Source organism: Coffea arabica, chromosome 2c (genome assembly GCF_036785885.1).
Source record: "Coffea arabica cultivar ET-39 chromosome 2c, Coffea Arabica ET-39 HiFi, whole genome shotgun sequence".
NCBI classification, from domain to species: Eukaryota; Viridiplantae; Streptophyta; class Magnoliopsida; order Gentianales; family Rubiaceae; genus Coffea; species Coffea arabica.
Genome location: NC_092312.1, coordinates 75,688,523 through 75,708,980, shown reverse-complemented (window position 1 = coordinate 75,708,980; position 20,458 = coordinate 75,688,523). Strand labels below are relative to the sequence as shown.

At 35.1% G+C, this 20,458-nt stretch overlaps 2 protein-coding genes and 1 pseudogene across 2 annotated transcripts; 2 read left to right on the top strand and 1 right to left on the bottom strand.

Annotated features, from left to right (window-relative positions):
• The first annotated feature begins 4 nt into the window (after nt 1-4).
• LOC113728123 (uncharacterized) lies at nt 5-1,349 on the top strand. Its single transcript, XM_027252637.2, has 3 exons — nt 5-46; nt 143-218; nt 724-1,349. The coding sequence occupies exons 1-3, from the start codon at nt 26-28 to the stop codon at nt 1,116-1,118; spliced, it is 492 nt and encodes a 163-aa protein (XP_027108438.1). The 5' UTR covers nt 5-25; the 3' UTR covers nt 1,119-1,349.
• Nucleotides 1,350-8,121: 6,772 nt separating this feature from the next.
• Nucleotides 8,122-11,199, bottom strand: LOC113733235 (uncharacterized). Its single transcript, XM_027259491.2, has 3 exons — nt 10,749-11,199; nt 10,176-10,251; nt 8,122-8,745 (listed from the first exon to the last, which is right to left on the bottom strand). Exons 1-3 carry the CDS (start codon nt 10,752-10,754, stop codon nt 8,291-8,293), a joined length of 537 nt encoding a protein of 178 aa, XP_027115292.1. The 5' UTR covers nt 10,755-11,199; the 3' UTR covers nt 8,122-8,290.
• Nucleotides 11,200-15,854: 4,655 nt separating this feature from the next.
• Nucleotides 15,855-15,976, top strand: LOC113728330 (U6 spliceosomal RNA; annotated as a pseudogene).
• Nucleotides 15,977-20,458: the final 4,482 nt, after the last annotated feature.

Sequence of the window (20,458 nt, the reverse complement as noted above, 5' to 3'; positions counted from 1 at the left end):
TGGTGATATTTCCGTCAGTGGTGCAATGGAGCCTTATGCAGATGCAGTAAGTGGTACCCTTTTTTTTTTTTTGTGGAAAAAAAATTCAAAATGCAAACACCTATTTGTACGTAGCTAATTTATTACAATTATGGCATGGCAGTGTTGTATCTTGAAAGTGAATGTCAATTGTGAGGCGTGTAAGATGAAGGTGGTCGAAGTGCTGAGTTCTGTTATTGGTAATCATCCATATTAAATTTTGTTTAAGTTATGGTTCTTGTCCACTTGAAATTGCCATCGACATGATGATATAATATATAGTTGTGCAATTATAAGTTATGAGATTGAGTTCTATTATTTAATGTTTTGGCACCATGCATTATAATTATTGAACTATAATATTGTAGAAGGAAAATGGAACAAAAAAAATAAAAATGTAACATATGCTATGAATTTGGAAGTTACAGATTACTCTTATCCACTAGTTTTATATATCAAATACCTGTACTGCATTTGTGATGGCAGAAGACATGACTTGGCTTCTTGTAGCTTCAACACTACCCCTTCTTGCCTTTCTAGCCCGCCTGCCTAATGTTGCTAGGAGATGATGAAAGAAAATTAGAAGTCTCCCTGGATCTAAATTGACTATGAATTAGCAGAAGAAATCCCTCCAATAAAAGGAGGTCGGTTCTCCTTATATGCATGAAAATTCATGTCCTCTCTCCATTTTTAACTGATTGGCAGGAGTGTATTCAGTAGACTTGGATGCACAAGAAGGGCTGGCTAAAGTGTACGGGGAGGTGGATCCAAACATGCTTCTCAAGGCATTAGCCAGAACTGGGAAGCATGCGGAGCTGGCATGGGTGAAGCTGAAGCATCCGGTGATGAACCCGCGCGGTGATGACTATCATAATTACAGCAACTATGGCTACAGGAATTACGATGAACCCCACAGCTATAGCAGGTACAGAAGCCCGGGATGGCAACAGCAGTTCTACCCACCAAGGAGGTCGACAATGGCAGATCACCAGAATCCTTATAATTATTACAATCACTACCATCAAGGTTATGGATCGTCGTACCGCCCACATACGTACCCCTATGATGATTATACCGCCAATAACTGCACCATCATGTGATCTGACTTGATCATTATTACCAAAGCTTACTTTGGGTTCCCAAGTGTGATACTGTGTGGCGATTATTTTCTTGAATTTCTTTAGTTTTGGTTTGATGACAGACTTGAAAATACAATGCTAATGCTAAGGACCCTAAAGTTTTATTTGGTAATGTATTGCTTGACATTATGGGATCTTATAATGTCATCAAGGTGATTACACTCAATCGATTATGGGATCTTTAATTTTCCAGTGCGTTTCTGAAATTTAGAAATTCTCTCTCACTCTTTCATTTTTTTTTTTTTTTTTCTGTCAGCAGCTACAAAATATGTTGTTTCTTCTGTTATGTATATCTTTCCCTACTACTGCTGATGCTATATTGCTATTTAATATTCTATCTATAGTGTCGTATCATATCGTTTATCGTTTGGCCTGAACCTTGCTCCGAGCTGAGGAGACTCAGAACCGTGATGACAGGATCTTCTCACTAATTCTTTTACTACACTGCGTATTTACGGCCTTCATGACATGTACATTCAGCTAATATATCATGAAGATGAAACAAATTTTCTTCTGATGATTTTAGATCCACTGAAGGGTCGATAGGCTTCTTTTGCTATATGTTCTTGGTTTCTTTAAGATCGTTATCTGAAGGGATCTTCGCTGCCTGGTAAATCTTCTGCCAATTTACTTTTTGGCCGAGTTTTCCAGGATTTTCAACATATTTTCCTTCTCTCTCATTCTTTGCCCCCTCGCAGTTATATACTATCATATGCGTGGACGATTGGTTCTCCTTTTAGTTTTTAAGGGTAGCATACGAGCATTGGCAATATCGTGAGACTCAATGCCTTGTGTTCCAAATCAAATTAGTGAACTCCACTTGCAGAGGAACTGTATACCTTGTTCCACGAGCTGAGGCTTCATTGCATGCTGGCGTGTTGACTCTTTACAGTGGCATTGCGCACTAAGATGCTGATATTTTTGCTGGTGCTATATATTCTCTGCCTGGTTGTGAATTCCTCGGAGCCACCTCTAGCAGTTGGTTTCCAGTTTCTGACTTGGAAGAGCAGAAAAGAAAATGGAAAAAGAGTCCATGTAAAACATAGCTTTGACTTAGGATCGATCATCCTGTATCTATTTTGTTCCTCAGATCATACTTATAAACTGAGCATTTGGACTGATACATTAATTATGAACCAGCAGCATATCGAAAATTTTGCTATCTGAAACTAGCAGTATCTCATCTGGCACAAAATTTTGAAATTTGTCATCAAGTTCCATGGAAGAATAGTAACCTAAGGGAGCATGAATCACTACCAATTACGTGCATGCTACAAATTCAAAGAAAACAAGGCAACATGAAAAGCAAATAGTTCATCAAAAGATCAAAATTTCATTCCCAGCGCCGGGGTTATTTGCAATTGACAATCAAATCTCATGTCCTCGAAAACTCCATCTTTCTCTCCTTCTCTAAGCTGGTTTGAAACGCTGGATACAACTAATTGATTAATCACTACTTGATCTAGCCAGCTCATAACCTTTGCAAAGAAAACAGATGACACCAGAATTATCCTTTCGCGACCCCAAAACACAAAAGAAAGCGAGAACTATATGGTGCGTGCGAGATGACATGAGCATGTGATATGATGGCCACGCTCACAAAGTAGGCCTGCACTGGATTTCTTCTCAATCAGCTGCCGTTCCGTGCTCACAAACGGCATTGGCCGCCCGTATATGTCTACTCACTCTGTCTCTCTGACGCTGATGGAGACTCTTAATTATTTTATTAGTGCTGTAATTAGTCGACATCCGCGGCCGCCTCACTTATCCAAGACTCCAGATTGGATCGCTCTACAGTGGAAAATGTCGTCTGACGGTTCCCACCACCACAGAGCCCGCTTGCGTGCCGAAATGGACACGTAAGTTGCTGTATCAAATCTCGATCGCTTTGCTTTGTGGCCCGGAGGCGAGTCGTGTAGAAGCACTTAGTTACAACGCGCCTGACTATGAAGCAGTGGGGCTCAGTGGCAATATTTACATTCGTCCTTATTTTTTCTCCTTGTTTAATCAAAGTCCCAACATCCTTCCTTGCTAGTTACTACGATGCTTTTTTTTTTTTTTTTTTTTACAATTCATTTGTTTGTTCCCATAAATTAACATTATTATTATAGGATTAAATTATCCATTATACATTAAATTTTATGTACAGAGGAAAGTACAAATCAATTACAACCTAATTAGGTACTATAAATAATTAAACAAAAATTAACTATTTTCTATATTACACATGTTAGGTTCTATTTCATGCGCAGTGATACCTTATTTATTGGAGACAATTGTGAATTTATGAGTTGTAATATGTTTAAATTTCATTGCATTATTTGATCAGGTTTGAAACTATTCTACGTTTTATCCAAATTAGCCCACGAATCGAGTTGACTCACTATAGCCCTTTCCTATTATGAGCAGATTAACTTTGTGCTAAAAACACTTTCTCCTCTAACATATTATTATTTTTTGTTGCACTTTCTCCCTTTGACTAATTGATTTGAGCGAATAATTTAGCAAAAAAGACATTAGTGACCTCAAAATAACAATTAGTAGAAACAATATTCAAAAAGAAGATCTTCTGTTTTTTTTTTTTTTTTTTGGGCTTCCAGAGAGTGTTCTTAAAAATGGGATCCAACTATTTAAGAAAATCACATGCCCTTGAACTATATTGTAGGATATAAAACAAAATAATTTCATCATCAAACAATTGCTAAAAAAAATACATATGTATGAGATATATCTTACAACCTTTGTATCTTACCTCCATTTATTGATATTTATAATTTAAAGAGGAATTTTTTTTAACAATAGAAAAGTTTCAAATTTACTTTTTAATAAAAACGGAATATAGTTGGATCTTAGTTCTTGATTTCCAAAAACCAAAAAAAAATTTTATGGCTAGAAATGGATGGCATGAAAAGCTTGGGTAGGAAAAACAGAACAGAAGAAAATGAAGGCGGTATTAAAACTTTTGACATTTTTTAACTAGTAAAATCTAATGTGAATTAACAAAGAGTAAGCTGCAAAAATGAGAGCGTTTGGATAGTAGATTATTTGGAATAATTTTTTTAAAAAATAAAATATTATAGCACCTTTTTATGTGATCTATATGAGATAAAAAATAATTAAAAAATATGTTAATGACGAAAGCAAATAAAATTTAACAAATAATTTACTAGTCAAACAAAATGATAACACGCAAATGACACCAAACATTAGGGAGCTTAGTGCCCTTAACCCATTTAATTTTTCAGTTCAACGTTTTTGCCAACGTACTCCGTCCGGCAAATAGCTGAGATGTCCCTAATAATTGCACTTGATAGTTATTTTATATTTCAAATCGGTACCTTCTTATATTTTATTGTATTTATTTTCATACCCCCTCCACTACCAGTAATTTTTTTTATTATTTACTATTACTTTTCCGTCTTTATTGTTTCATGCTTGGAATCCAATTAATCCCCCAATGGCTGCGCGTGTGGGTCTTCTATCATGCTTTGTGCATTTTGTATCACAAACTCCAATTGCATTAATAATTTACCGTACGTGTCCATTTCTCGTTTCAACGGACTTCTTTTATCTACCATACGTAGAGTCAGACGGTACCCACAGTAGTCGAATCCAGTGAAACACCACCGTTTTGATTAACTATTTTTTGAATATTTTTAAAAAATTTTACAATAACAGTATGTATGAAAAATTTTTACTATAAAATTTTTTTAAAAATTTTGATATATTGTATGGATGAGATGTTTTTTGAGTTATTATATATTACTGTAATATTGTATTTAAAAACTTATTTTTTAAAAAAAATGATCAATCCAACCACTCTTTGTGCTCGTACATCTCTATGCCAAAATTAGTGTTGCACTCGAAACACCTTTGCGGCATCACAGACACTTAACATTTTCCTATAATTAATGGCACATTGTTGTCTCTGCTGTGTCATCAGTGCCGGGGTAAGTTAGTGGCTGTAGGTTTTCTTTGGAATAGGTTAACTTAGTTAAAAAGAGACGAGGAGATCAACAACTATTGGGATACGAAATCTAAGCAAGTCCCCAACTTCTAAAAGTTCGTCCGAATTGTTATTTTTAAGAGTTTTTGTTGAAAAAATATAATGTAATGATTTGATATATATGAAATAAAAAAGTGATTGAAAAATATGTTCGAGAAGAACGTAAAATTTTTTCTGTAAAAGACAGCAATCCAGCTTCTTACCTAAATATATCAGACGCATGTCTTAGCTCAGCTCTCAGGTGCGAGTTTTACAGTATACAAAAATTACTTAAGTTAGAAAATGGAAGAGATGTGGATTCTTCTCTTAGCTGCATGTCCTTGTCCTTGTCCTTGATAATGAGGGTGTGACTCACCGCATTAAGCCTAGCTAATTTTTCGTCTCTCTGCATTTGGAGGCAATACATGAATCTGAAGTTTTTCCTCAAAATAAAAAAAAAAAAAATTTTTTTTTTTTTTTTGAGCAAAAGTTTTTCCACGTATTGGATGTGTCATTTCTGACTCATAAAGAAGATTTCGCTGATGAATTTGGTCCTCAATTTCAACTTTATCATGCTTTTGCCTTACCTATTCGACCGACCATTGCTGTAGCTCCCCTGTGTTTTCTTTCGCGAAGATGATACTGAATATTGAAAAGGGGGCTGTGACCTCTGGTTAATTATCACCAAAAGCATATAATTTGATGACAAATTAGTATTATTAATTCTAACCCACTTACAATAATACCTCATTGGCTGGCTAAAATTTGCATACAAACAAAATAATAAAAAATTTTCATAGGCCAAGCAATGCCAGAAACCCTACATCGAGCTAAGACATGCAGACGAGACAATTGGGCTGAGATGTTACAGACGTGGAGTTTTATATATAAACATGTGGATAGTACAATAAAGAGGCAGAATATACAGAAGAGATTGAATCATGCAATGAGGACAGGAAAGCTGATAAAGACGGATGATATCGATGTGGGGTGGTCGAGGCGAAACTAGAATTTCAGAATTCAATTGACTGACGTATATATTACGTGCAGTGCAGGAATTGATGGGACTTAGAGAGATTGGCTGGTTGATGTTTCTATGCAAAGTTTGCACCATGCCACGATTGAACCTCCGGCAAATTTCTCCCTCTCCATGGAAAACACGGAGTTGTGGTCCGCTCCTCCTATGTAGGGTACGGCGACCTTTTAGGCAATCAGAGTTCGAGTCTCGCTGTTAACGCGCGTTCGGGAGATGGAATCTCTCTACCCGGATCGAAATGGGATTAGTCGGGCCCCGTAAGAATTGATCCGAACACTCACTTCATCAAAAAAAAAAAAAAAAAAAGTGGTAATTCTAAATCTTTCCGACCATTTATCATATTCCTCCATTGAAATTGTGGTTTGGGACTCTTTGGCACGTACTAATATTCATCCCTCTCGACTTCTTGAAACTAATTACGTCCTGTGCCTTTCGTTTCTCCCCTTTTAGTTGAAATTGAGGAAAATAGCTCAGAAGATTCCCAGCTGCAGCACCCATATTTGTCATTTACAGGATTTTTCATGGTGTCAAAAAAAAAATGAACCTTGATATTAATTAGGTGCAAATTACACATTTTAGATACTGACTGTTGTACTAATTCGAAAAGAACAAAATATTAATTGGAAAAATCCCCTCCTCCAGCTCAAGCACACCTGCAATCCCACGTCAGTGAAAAGGACTGCTGATTTTGGCCCTCAGGGATGAAGTAGTAATTTTGTGGAAGTACCTAACCAGTACTCTTACCAACTTCTTCTTCTAGGGTAGGGTATGGAGGGTGGGAACGGGGAGATGTGTTTTCGATCCTGATCTTCCCTACTTAAAGTTGCTAGTAAGTTTTCATCAATCTTGGACCGAAACGAAATCTAGTAGCTTGAGGTTGAAATCAACTCCAGCACCATGATTTGTTAAGTTATAGACCCCACAAGCTAGCCACAGCTAGTTAGGTTTTTCTTTTCTTTTTTCTTTTTTTTTTGTCGTCGCAACGATAATGTAACATTAGTATATCCTATTCTAATCTAATCTAGAAAGAGATAGTGACATATTTAGTAAAAATCACAATTAAGTGACAATATGGGAGGTCAAGGGTCCTCTTTTAAGTGGCAAGGTGGGAGCTATAGCCTTGGGGATGACCCAATAGCCCAAAAAGCTGTTGACAGCAACAACTAGTTAGGTGACGAGCACCATATATAGAATTGCTTAATCTACATTTAGCACCATATTGACATTCTGTAAATCTTCAGGAGACTTTCAACACTCTTGCTGTCTCTCTCATTTAACATCCAGGACCTAGCTTATGCCTGCCTAGTCCTTTGGAGAATTTTGGACCTATGGTCACAAAATTTCCTATATGATCAATCAGGCTTCGTGCATAAATTTGGTTAAGAAATTGAACTTACAACCAAATTTTCGTAAAATCAGACAAGGTTTTTTTTAAAAAAAAAAAAAAAAAAAGTGCATATGGAAGTGTACATGTTCTTCAACTTGTGGAGCCAGCCAGCAAGTTGGATCAATTATTCTCTGACGAGGCAAAAGTACCATCTCCACATGCGTGTACGTTTAACACTAACGTGTAAGCAAATGGGTACAACTCCCACGAAAAACTAGAAATAATTTTCATGCAATTTGATGGTTGAACGGTGGCTAGCTCACTGTTACCATCAAGCATCTACCAAGAATCTGCAGCAGTATTGGCTGCCCTTCAATTTTCATGAAGAAGTCTGTCAAATGCCTTTGAAGTTTGGGCAGGGCAAGCAATAAAAGATCGTGAAGAAAGTACTTTACCTGTTCGGATAGCTTGGAATCCAATCACAAGCGTTTCCAACAAAACCTGGGCAACATCAACAGGATTTTGTGAAGCTACTTGCTACCTCATCGAATTGGGTAGGGGAATTTGAGTATTCATACTCTAAAAGGTTGCGTCGTCTAACTAATGATTTGAAATATAGCTGGCAAAATTTCTTATTCAGCGCCTTCACAGACAAACATATAGAACCGCACCTATACACAGGAGCTTCCCTTGTCACGGCCCAGGTGTTGCCCTGAATTTTGTATTTATAAAGCACAACACCATCTATAGGGAGGAAAAGAAAAGGCAAAACAGTCTTGCCAAAATTAACAAATAACACATCCATTTGGATACTCTTCCACGCTGTGGTTAGGGTGATAATAGGTCTGCATTGGAGGGTAATATGGCCGATATGGCATTACTGAGCTCTGCATCGGAGGGTAATATGGCCGATACGGCATTACTGGAACTTGCACTGGGACTGGAACTTGAACCTGAACTGGCGCTGGTTCTGGAGCTTGTTTCTCTTCATCTTTCTTGGGTTCCTCCTTTTTTGGTTCGTCCTTCTTGGACTCTTCTTTCTTTGGCTCCTCTTTGGCTTCCTCTTTCTTAGCTTCTTCCTTCTTTGGCTCCTCCTTTTTCTCAGGCTCTTTAGCGGGACCAACTGCGATTATATCTGTTGGCCAAAATTTGCGCAATTTGCTCGCCACGTCAACTGGATCAACTGTTCCAATTATTGTTAGTTTCTTGCCCTTGAGATCAATGGTCATCTCATTAATCCCTGCAAAAATTGCAGTTGGAAAACTAATTATTGAGTAAGCATCGTGCCCTTCTATGCAGTATAACAGTAAACATTCACTAGACTTATTTCAGATGAAAAAAGGAGAGCAAATCACTGCAAGATTATCTTCTGCGACACACAAAAAGAAAAGAAAGCTCTCTGTCTTTTTCCTGAGCATTCATAGCCGTTGCAGAAGAATTTACTTGCACGTAGGCATAAGAACCAAAGGCAGATTGGTTTAATTTTGGGGCGTAAAACAGGGGCCAGTTTAGGTGCAAGTCCGTTTCAAGAACTCGTTCTTCTTGGCTTACAATAAACCAGCAGGATCATTAATGCCACATAACAATTCATAAGATGTCAAGCAAAAATCCTATTGCTGAAGGTCACTTCAATACAGAGCACCTAGAACAAGTAAAGATTCAACCTTTTCCCAATATTCTTGGGAGCAAAAGAATAATCCTTCCCCAATTAATACGTTCTTTAGTTGCTTACTCAGTGCAATTGAAGGCAAAAGGGAGCATCAACTGTTCTAATCTTCTTGTTTGCAATGGAAAAAACAAATAGGAAAACGCAAAATTTGTGGAAAAGGGATAGCAAAAAAAATGCATATTCCCATTATTGTTCACAAAAGAACCTAGACACTCCCAATCCCAAAAGGAACTGCCATGTTACACCAAAATCACATTCCCACAAAAAATAAATAAATAAATAAAAAATAACGATGCCTAGAATTAAACCAGTTGTTTGATGATTTTGACGAACTTAAAAAAAAAAAAAATTTTGAAGATCCAACTTTCCGGCAAAGTTACTACTTTAATATCTGACATTTAATTTTTTTTTCCCAACAAAAAATGTGATTAAGAGAAAATTTTAATGCAGTAACATGCATAGTAAGCTGCATAGCTCTCAATATAAACGGGGATTAGAATATGATACCAGTCACTGGACTACAGCATGAACTTAATTCAGATGATTGGTCAAAGAAGCAAATAAAACATATGTGGATCCGACCTTTGCAACTCCAAAACTGCAATCAAGTTTTTCCAACATTATAAATAGTTACTTCTTTAAAAAAAAAAAATTATATATCGGCTCGACAACATTATATGTATGTACGTAGGTATCTCTGTGCGTGTGTGTGTAGACACACACATAAAAACTAGTATAAAGAACTAATAAGTTATTTTCCATTCTCCCAACAGTAGTATTAACCAATCCAGGATGCCCTGTTTACCAGTATTGTTTAGTTTGAGAGACGACACTTAAAATTTTTTTGAAAAAAAAAAATTAAAGCTTTGCAATCATTTTCTTCATTTTATCCTTTATTCCTCGTTTGAATACATTTCTAAGTTAGTTTGTCAAACAAAAAGGGAAAAAATGAATTCTTAATAATCCACAAAACATCAGCAAACGTAAAAGCAGCCCATTACCTTGAAGGGCAGCGACTGTCTTCAAAGCCTTTCGCTTCTCTTTGTCATCATGCAAGTCCAGTCCGAAGATAAACTTCTGTAAAACGAGATTCCATGAATTAAAGTTCAACAATAGATCAGATTTCTAAAACCACGGATTCAATTCAGCTAAGTTTAATACAAGTTAACCACAAAAAATTAATAATAAAAAAGAAAACTCTCTGCTCAGTTCAATCTGATGAATAAAAGGACTAAATATACCCTATTTGACATTTTTATTTTAGTAGTATGTCATTCATGTGCATTCTTTCTAAAGAACAATCTGCTACTTTTGAGAGACCTTAAAAGTAGCCAAACTTTTGAAAAGAAAAAGCAAAAGGTGAGGGGCGGTGTAGGAAGATAAAAGCAATCAATTTCTCTGCAAGATCAAATGATGAAGGAATCAAGTGAAACCCAAGATTCTCATGCAGCTTTGAATGAAAGGAACATTAAAATAAAATAAAATAAAATAAACCACCAAAGAAATCCCAGAAAGGATTTGACAAAGCTAAATAGAATCAGAATCAGAATCAGAATCAGAATGAAGAACCAGACCTTCATCTGTTAGAAGTATGAATTAGGAGGGACTTTGACAGTGAGCTGGGAAAATCAATCTGGAATGAAGAATCCAATCAAGAATATAGTTATAGGAAGCAATATAGCTGGCAATGGGGGGGAGAGAGAGAGTGGAATTGGTGAGGTAGATTGAGGGAAAATGAAGATACAGAGACAAGAGACAGAAACAGAAATGATTCTCTTTTTGAAAAAAGATGGAGAGGAGATAGATGGGATGGGTGTTTTTGTTAAGTTATATGTGTGTGTGTGTGTGTGTGTGTGTGTATATATATATATATATATATTTTTTTTGGGTGACAAACTAAAAAATGAAAAGAAAAAACCACCCAAGAAAATCCGAATCAAAACCAAATGGTGCAGAAGAAGAGAGAGAAAAAGAAAACTTGAGCTCAACGCCCCAATAATACTTACGTAGAATAAATAATAATACTATAATAAAAGAAAGAATGGAAGAAGATGGGGATTGGCATGGAGTCAGTGGATGGGGAGGCTTTCAGAGGGAAATCAGAAATTGGCAATGGAATCAGCGCAGACGTGCAAATTCGGAAGAAAAGCGACGCAACTCAGCTCAAGTGGCAGTCAATTTTTTATCGGAGGTTGATTCTGTAATTAGCTCGTGGTTGGCCTTTTTTATTATTATTATTTTTTTGAAGCACGGTTCAGGGTTGGTTAACTGGAGTAAAAGTATCGCTTTCGCCTTGTACGACTTGCTACTACGGCTTCGGTTTGATGGACCACCACCCATGTTAAAGAGCGTGCCTCGCGTGGAAATAAAAATTAGTACTGTACTATTTTGGTAGTTTCTTATTTGTAAAAATTATCTTTTTTTTTTTGTCTCCACATCATAAAGAATACTATATTATTTTTATTAAAAAAAATGTCCAAACAGTCTCCTGTCCGAGCACAATAATTCACCATGGAGACATGAGTAAACCCAATACTGATTTTGTTCATTATACAAGTGTGCTTTTACGGAATACCATTTAAATTTTTTTTAAAAAAATATTGTAACATTTCTTTGTGTAATATCATGCATGTTAGGTAAAAAGATAATTGATAAATATATTTCAGGTAAAAAAAATTTGATAAACATGTTTCTGAGGATCCTACGTTATTGATAAACACACTCAAGTAAAAATTAATTGTATAGGATATTATTTGAAATATTATTTATAACAATTATTATACCACTTTTTTATTATGTGATGTATGTAAGATTTAAAAAAAAAATTATTGGAGAGATAAAAAAAATTGATTAAAATTTATAATTATGATGCAAGCAAAACAATGTTTGAAAAAAAATTTACTATTTGAATGCACTGCTTGCATGTGAAAACTCAAAGATCTCATGTTGAGAATCCATGCACAATAAATGCACACGCAGAGTATAGATTAGACACAAAAATTTATCAACAATTTATTTTATCCAAACCCATATTGAAATCCTTGAATTAGACCGTTTAACCCAATTAAGAATCTGACCAGTAGTTCTTCTTGGCACAAAAAAGGTAGACTCCAGTTACTTTTACTGTCAGAGAATGTGACTAGTAAATATTTTGATAATTTACAAAACAAAGATAGATCAAACATGGTCAATATCTAATAATTGAATCCAATTGTAGCACTGGGGTGGTTAATGGTTCTGGTTGTGAAAAATAATAATATACTTATGTAAGAAGCAAAATGATACAAATAATTCAACCTGGACATTAGTGGTTTGACACCTAACTTTTTTTTTTTTTTTTTTTGGGTGTGGAAACGAGGAGAACCACTAATCACTCTTCCAATCCGATTTCTTTTGTTTTTTCAAATCTAACTTCATTAGCCATTGAAGGTGAATATCTTTCCTCAATGGGGTTCACGTTGAATATTTTCCACCCGGGGGGAAAAAAAGAAAAGAAAAGAAAAGAAAAGAGAAGAGAAGAGAAGGAAAGGAGCAAGTGGAATTAAGTACTGCTATGTCATTTTGAAAGAGCGTCACGCGCGTTGATGTTGGAGAGTGAAGTGGCCGCCTGGGTAGATGGGTGGAGCCCACTACTCTTGAAAGTCAGAACAGACTCCCGCTGAATTTTTACATTTCCGGCGGCTAAGTGTTGCCGCCAATGCTGACACCTCTCTCATTCTCACCGCAAAGGGCTAAAAGTAGTAATCATGCGACTATCTGATTCTTGATTGACAACACTTTTTTCTTTTTTACTTTTTTTTGTCAGTAAATTTTAAAATATTTCGTTTATAATCTCTTTCACTTTACCACTCAAATTACAAAATAAAAATTAATAAATTGAAACCATATATTTTATAAAACTATCTAACTTTGGATCACTATGTGTGACTGTCACTTTAAGTGGTTTAAATCCATACGGGGTGCATGGTACATCTGTCTGATGCGATGTTAGTTCAGTTTCTGTCAATTGTCGATTCTCCGGTGATTCAATTGGAGCCTCCCTTTAGTATAGTCTAGAATAGTCTGATTCGATAGTAGTTTAGTCCCTATCGATTCTCCCGTAACCCAATTGGACCCTCCCACTAGTATAGTTTAGAGTAAACAAGTGTCGAATTAATCAAAAAAAAAAAAGAAAAAGAAAAAGAATGCCTGTTGAGGATGTCTTCAGACAATTTAAAAATGAAAACAAATTGTATAACACCGAAAGGTCAGCTATTTTAGTATGATAGACAAGGTGCATGTTGCTTTCCTCTGAGCATATCTACAGCTTCAATTTTCTACTTCCGAAAGTAAATTACATTACCGTCACCTTATAGTTCTTACAATAACATATTCTATTCAACATTTTTAGAATGAATTAAACAAGATTTTTGTTCATCTTCAGAAAACATGATACCATTGGCAGTTCCAATCCTTCTACATTTTTCTATGCTCATTTAAAAAAAAAAAAGGGAGAAAAGAAAAGATTGAAAGAACAACATGCAAATTCGTTTTATTCGATCTTATGAGGTCAGGAGTCACGACATTCGGCCCCACTACGTAGGTAGGACGCAGTACTCATTTTTTGTATTCAACGAATGATGTTATATTTTAATGAAACGTGGACTGCGGGCTCCATGCCCTTTTGAACAGAAGATGCCACCGGAATCATACATTAAGCTTTGTGAAAAAGATGCACTACTAGTACGGTAGTATTTCCTTTTGTTTCCAAAAAAAAAAAAAACTAGTATTTACTTTAATTTATGATGGATTTCTAATACGTGTGGTTAGAAGCATGCCATACACTTATTTTAATATCTCATTTTCAATTAATAAATATTAACCTTAAATGATTTTTAACTAATTAACTCATAAAATGGTTATACCTAACCACGAAGGGCAGCGTGTTGGCGGGGATGGGAACCTTTCTCCCTTTCTCATTTAGTATTGAACGGTCGTTACAACTCTTAATTAATGACTTGGGTTGTTTCTTTCGTCGACGATGAAACTTATCCTCCGTCATCGTATCTGTCATATCTAATAGTATTTAGAGTTTGTCACGAAATCCCAACTTAATAATTGATGGAATGCTGAGTAATTCGAATTGTTTTGGAATGATATTCAAGAAAAAAATATTCTAGAAAATTTCATAGAATTAGAGCAACTTTTCGTTTTGGACGAATTTAACGAGGAATACTTTGAACTAGAATCATGAATTGGATGCGAGCCAATACCTCCGTGCGACTTTCCCCTTTTAGTTGATCAATGATAGGAAGATCCCGATGTACGTGAATAAAGGAAAGGTTCCATTATCTATTTTTTAATAACTCTTCTCTTTAGTGGAATCATTTTCTCGCCAGAGAGGTTACGAGAAGAATTATAAGGCCTTGTTTGGATTGCTTGTTTCTGTCGAAAAATATTATCGTTTTCTGCGATCACATTTTTCTATCACTTTTTTCCCTCACATATATCAAATCGCTATAGTAATTTTTCCATGAAAAATGACGGAAAATGCAATCCAAACACAACCTAAAGCTATCCGGTACAACTCCTTGGTAACTTAGAATCGTGAAACTTGACATCCTTATCAACAAATGCAAAATAGGGCTGGTAGAAAAGTTTGCATGCAATTGGACAAACTACATTTTCCAGTGTTTGTGTCAAGTGTCTAATTATGTGGTCCATGGAGATCAGGACCACTATATTCGAAGCATCTGCTGCTAAAAACCATTTCCGTGGTTATAATCATCCATCATGGTGTGGTAAAATACCAGAACGTACGAGAACATGGATCGTGTATTGCGGCTACTGCCAACATCAACTTTTGTAGAGCTCAAAATACTCGTTTGTTTTTTTTTTTTCCTTTTCTTTTTGTTGTCAATTGACACTTATGTTTCCTATCAAAATATTCGTTTGTTGATAGAAAGGTTTTTGGCATCTTCGTGAAAAAAAAAATCATATTCATAAATTTATTTGAGATAATTACTGTAGTATTTTTTGTAATCTGATGTATGCGAAATGAAAATGCGATTGAAATTTATGAAATAAATTATTTTACTTGAAATTATCTCAATCCAAACAAACCCGATCAATAGTCGTTTTGATTAAGTTACCATCATCAATGGTCGTTTGTCTAATTGCTATTATATCTTGAACCTTTAATTCATTTTCGAGAGAAGTTCGTGCAACCCCTTCTCTTTGGATGGATGGATTTATCAACAAGCGACTACTACTCGCAATGGGATCAGACGCATACTTTTCTTCTTAAATTTAAGATGACCGACTAAACCTCCCCAATTTAACCAACTCCCATTAACAAACAAACAAGCGAGATACGACTTCACCGTTCTCACAAATCGTCGTGGTATGGTTTCCCCGGTCCGCCGGCTGATTGCTGGTGCAGGAATGGTGATGGATCAAGAGCAAAGGGTGAAAAAGTAGCCGGCCTTTGCTTTGCAGCCACTGGCGATGGGGCACACAACCACTGATGTATCTGTCTGCGGTTCATATAATTTCATGTACCAATTGTTTTGTAGGCCCTAAATCAAAAATAAATTGGTCCTCACCAATATTTTACAAGTACAGTTCGCCGGATTCGTCAAATACTACGAGGCCTTTTCCCTTTGTACTTTAACAATTAAGTGGATTCTCTTGAGCGGAAAATAATGACCGCAGGACAGCCGATAAAATTGGGACGATACAGATAAGATTAGCATGCATGGGCAATGGGCATGGCCCCTGCACAAGGATGACGCGCACAAATCGAGAAATGGAAAATCAACCCATCCATTTGATCAGACAATATCAACTTATTTTGTGGAAATTCTTTTTCAGAGAGCTGATATTCTTTATTCTCTTTTAAAACAAAGGCAAAGAACTTTAAGAAGAGGGGCCGTGCGTGCATCTTTCAAGTTTCAAGAAGAATGTGTGAAAGGTTTGAAGGATCATTGCGATTAGAGGTGTCAAAATGGGTGATGTGGACGGGTTTGGGTTAGGTAAAATGGATAATGGGTATAAGTGAGTCAACTCATTTATACCAATTTAATTTAATGGGTATAAATGGGTAAGTCAAAAAATGAATTGGGTAACCCAATTACCCATTTATAACCCATTTATTTTAATTTTTTGTAAACTTATTTAAATTCATTTTTGCAAACTAAGTTATCAATTTATACCACTCTTTGTACCCATCATTAGTTTTAAATATTTACTTATAATGTTCAATAAACTTAATTACCAATTTTTTTTTCATTTATACTCTGTGTCACAAAATTACCTATTATTTAATAATTGAATAATAAGAATATAAAAATTTGAACTAAGTACTATAAAAATCAATATAAAAACTTAATCCAAAAATTTTGAACCCCCTAACATTTTTTCATATATAAATTTAAAATTTCATTTTATAAAGATAAGAAAATAGACTAAAATTTATCATAAATTGATAATGCTAAAAAATGAGCAAGTTAACAAACTAAGAGAAAATAAAATAATAAGATAAAACCAACAAATAATAATAATAATAATAATAATAATAATAATAATAATAATGAAACAAAAGTAGTTAACATCATGACAAAATGAAAAATTTGAAAAAAAAAAGGTGGGGGAAAAGAAGTGACTTGGGGGGAAGAGAATTCTAAATGGGTTAATTGGGTTTCATGGGTTACCCAATAATACCCATTTAATAAATGGGTATTATTGGGTAACCCATTTATATCCATATACAAAAATTTAAGATACCCATACCCATCTATTCATGGACGGATATGGGTAAATTTAGTTAAATGGGTTGATTTGCCGCCTCTAATTGCGATTGCCCATCATTTCTATTGTTTGGACAAGAAAAATTGTTATGTTTTTTGCGAATATATTTTTCAATCACTTTTTTATCTCACATGTATCAAATCATTACAGTTTTTTTTCTTTTACAAAAGATCCAGAAAAATGCAATCCAAATAAGGCCAGCGCATCATCAACTTTTTTTTTTTTCAAAAGGAGAGAAAATATACTAGCATCAACTTTTCTGTACATTCCTATTAGCTAAGTGCAATCAAAGTAGCCTAGCATCAACATTTTTTTTTTTCAAAAGGAGAGAAAATATACTATACCACCTTGGCAACAACTACTAACCGTAGATAAATTAGAAGGCAAACAGAAATAAAAACCAATGAGGCCGAGTTTGCAAATGCATCGGCTCAAAAACTTCTACAATACCACGTGCGGCAATACTCTGTTGGCACAAAAACAGGGTTATGATTTAAGAGGATTTTTGTGGAAAAAAAATGTATTGGTTGATTTGCCAGATTACATCCTCGTGGAACGTGAGCGTAGTCTCAGTTAGAATTGGGTTTCTACCAGTTTGAACGGTTGCACAGCCAGCCCAATCTGCGGAAAGGTTTTTAAATCGCCGATGCTGCAGCTCCTCTGGCCCAATTGTTTTTGCCATCCATAAAATTTTTTTTTTCTCTTTTCCTGTTTTGTAGCAACTATTTCATTTAGGGATAATTTCATAAACCTCCCTTGAGGCTTACCATAGTTTTACTTAGTACCCCCTTAATTTAAAAAAAAAACACTTGCCTCTCCTATTTTTAATTTTTTGTAACATTGTCAATCTATTTCAAAATATATTATTTGAAAACTCATTTTTGGATAGAGAAGATGCTTTTATACCAAAACTACCATTTGTTGGTCGTAATTTTTTTTTTTTTCATAAAACTGAAAGCATGTGATAAAAAGGTTGACAAATTGTTCAAATATTTAATTTTGATAAACACACAATATAACAATAGGTATTTTAACATACGAAAATTATTTTTAAGAATATATGCAAAGTGTTTTCAAGCCTAAAAAGATTTTTACTTTATTAAGAAGTCGTTTCGGTCAATTCGATGAGTTTTTTCAAAATTTTAAAATTTTCAAAACTTTTTGTCTAGATTGATAGCTTGAAAACAAAAAATATTTTTTTATTGTAAAATTCTCAAGTAACTCTTATGGATTTTCTAAATTATTTAGAATCTCAATATTTTATTATATATCTTGTGTAGATTAGTGACGCATAAATTATTAGTATGTCTCTCAACCTTGTTAACACTTTGTAATTTCTAAATAAAAAATTATATCAATTAAGTTTTTATAAGCTAAATGGTTAACTACATTTGTTATGAAACAAAAATGGATAACAAAAAAGTGCAACATGGTAATGAAAACATATTCTCTATCCATTAGTGGGCTTTTTTAATAATATATTTTGAAATGTGGTGACAATATTACAAATAGTTAAAAACAAAGGAGGCAAGTGATATATATATATATTTTTAAATTAACAAATGTACTAAATGATATTGATACAAACTTCATGAGAGATTTCTGAAATTATATCTTTTATTTATTCAGATTGCAGCTAGAAATGGCAAGATGATAAAGGAATGGCAAGTCTTACTTTGAACATCAGGACAACTAGGGATTGGAGTTTCACTGGTTTTTGATTTTTCCTGGTTAAGATAGAAAGAGAGCTGGATGAAGGTATCTTCAACGGTTGGAATAATATTTGTTAGTATTGGTAGATTGTGATGTAATGCTACACATTTGGCACTCATCCTTCTTGGAATTTGTTATAATTAGTTGTGTTGCATCTAGGTACAGCATAACTGTGGTGTGGGCGGATGATCAGGGAAAAGCATAAAGAATGAGAGTTGAAACACTGTGAATTGTTTTAAGTCGGAGTTTTATTACATGAAAAATAGTTAGACAGGCGGTTGAGTATTTCTAATCAATATGCGTAGAAAATATTGAACATACCAGATAACTTTTGCAATCTTTTATTGCTTTTCTTGAAATGGGTACATTGTTTATTCACGTATATAGTGTAGCCATAGTTGGGACTAGAGCTGCAAACGAGCCGAGTCGAGTCGAGTTTTGAACTAATCGAGCCGAGCCTCGATTAAATTTTACCAAGCTCGAGCTCGAGCTCGAGCTCGACGAGCTGGCAATTTTCGAGCTCGAGCTCGAGCTCGAAAAAAATAAAAAAAAATTATTTTATTTTTAAAAAAATAAAAAAAATAATATTTTTTTTGAATAAATAATAAAATATTAAGGATATATAGGTAATTTCACTATGAAAATAAAAAATTAAAATATATTTATATATAATATACGTAATTTTATTATTAAATAAAAATAAAAAATATATATAAATATATATACTCAACCTCGCGAGCCGGCTTGCGAGCTAACGAGCTTAATATTCTGAGCTCGAGTTCGAGCTCGAGCTCGACTCGAGCCGCTCGCGAGCGGTTCGATTCGTTTGCAGCCCTAGTTGGGACTAAGCTGTTAGGAGCCCACGTATGGGCTTCTTACTGTATATCGATAGATAGGTTGCAACCTAGGGTCTGAAGATCTTCTACAGTTAAAAGAATACATTGCTTAAAAATATATACTTACCCATTGGCAGCTCTACTACAATGCAATGCTCATCCATTGAAGTAATTGATGTTTTTTTGGCTTTCTGCAAATCATATTGGCTTGGAGGTAAATGACTGCGATGAAAAGACGGGCCACGGCTTGTACTCAGAAGAAATGTATCCTGGTGAAGATGGCCAACTCTCGTGATTCACTGCTGGTGTTAAGTGTTGGTCTTGGTATGGGGATTGTTGTAGGATTTCTCATGTGCTCGTATCATGCAGCTACAAGGAGTTTCAGGAGGAGATTTTTCTAATCTTTGTTAATCATAGTTCATCACGTTGAGTTGGAAAGTACAGCTTTTGGACCTTCTTTCTTTCAGCAGTATTGAATTCAAATCAGCAAAATGTGAAAGGCATAGTATTGTAGGCAGTTTATCCTACATCTGGCCGATGCTGGTGTTAATTGTGGTTTCAGTTGAGATGATGTGGTGCTGTATGCTGATGTGCTGTTCCATTTTCTATGGAACCTGTTCAGAGGTATCCTGAGGTGAGAGTGGCTTGTGATGTGGCATTCCAGGAGCCTAGGAAGAGCTGTTCAAAATTTTAGACCACCACATCTTGTTAGGATGCCTATTCAGTTTTAGCTTAGGTAACCGTTGTGTGATGGAAGCAAAGAAGGTGACAAGTACACGATGTATCTATTCTTTTTTTTTTTTTTTTTTTTCGCAACGGTAACATTCCTATAACCTAAACCATCCTGATATAAGAGGAAGGGGAGCCGATGAAAGTAGAAACTTCATCGGAAAAAAGCCATTGAAGGTGGTCACATATAATGACAATTTGGTGGGAGGCAACACCAC

What these genes read in the sequence shown, in the direction of transcription:
- LOC113728123 (XM_027252637.2), top strand. Translation starts at nt 26, where the DNA reads ATGGAGCCTTATGCAGATGCA. An exon ending in TGGAGCCTTATGCAGATGCA is followed by an intron (nt 47 to 142) that starts GTAAGTGGTACC and finishes ATGGCATGGCAG; the next exon opens with TGTTGTATCTTGAAAGTGAA. An exon ending in AGTGCTGAGTTCTGTTATTG is followed by an intron (nt 219 to 723) that starts GTAATCATCCAT and finishes ACTGATTGGCAG; the next exon opens with GAGTGTATTCAGTAGACTTG.
- LOC113733235 (XM_027259491.2), bottom strand. An exon ending in GACAGTCGCTGCCCTTCAAG is followed by an intron (nt 8,746 to 10,175) that starts GTAATGGGCTGC and finishes CAATTTTTGCAG; the next exon opens with GGATTAATGAGATGACCATT.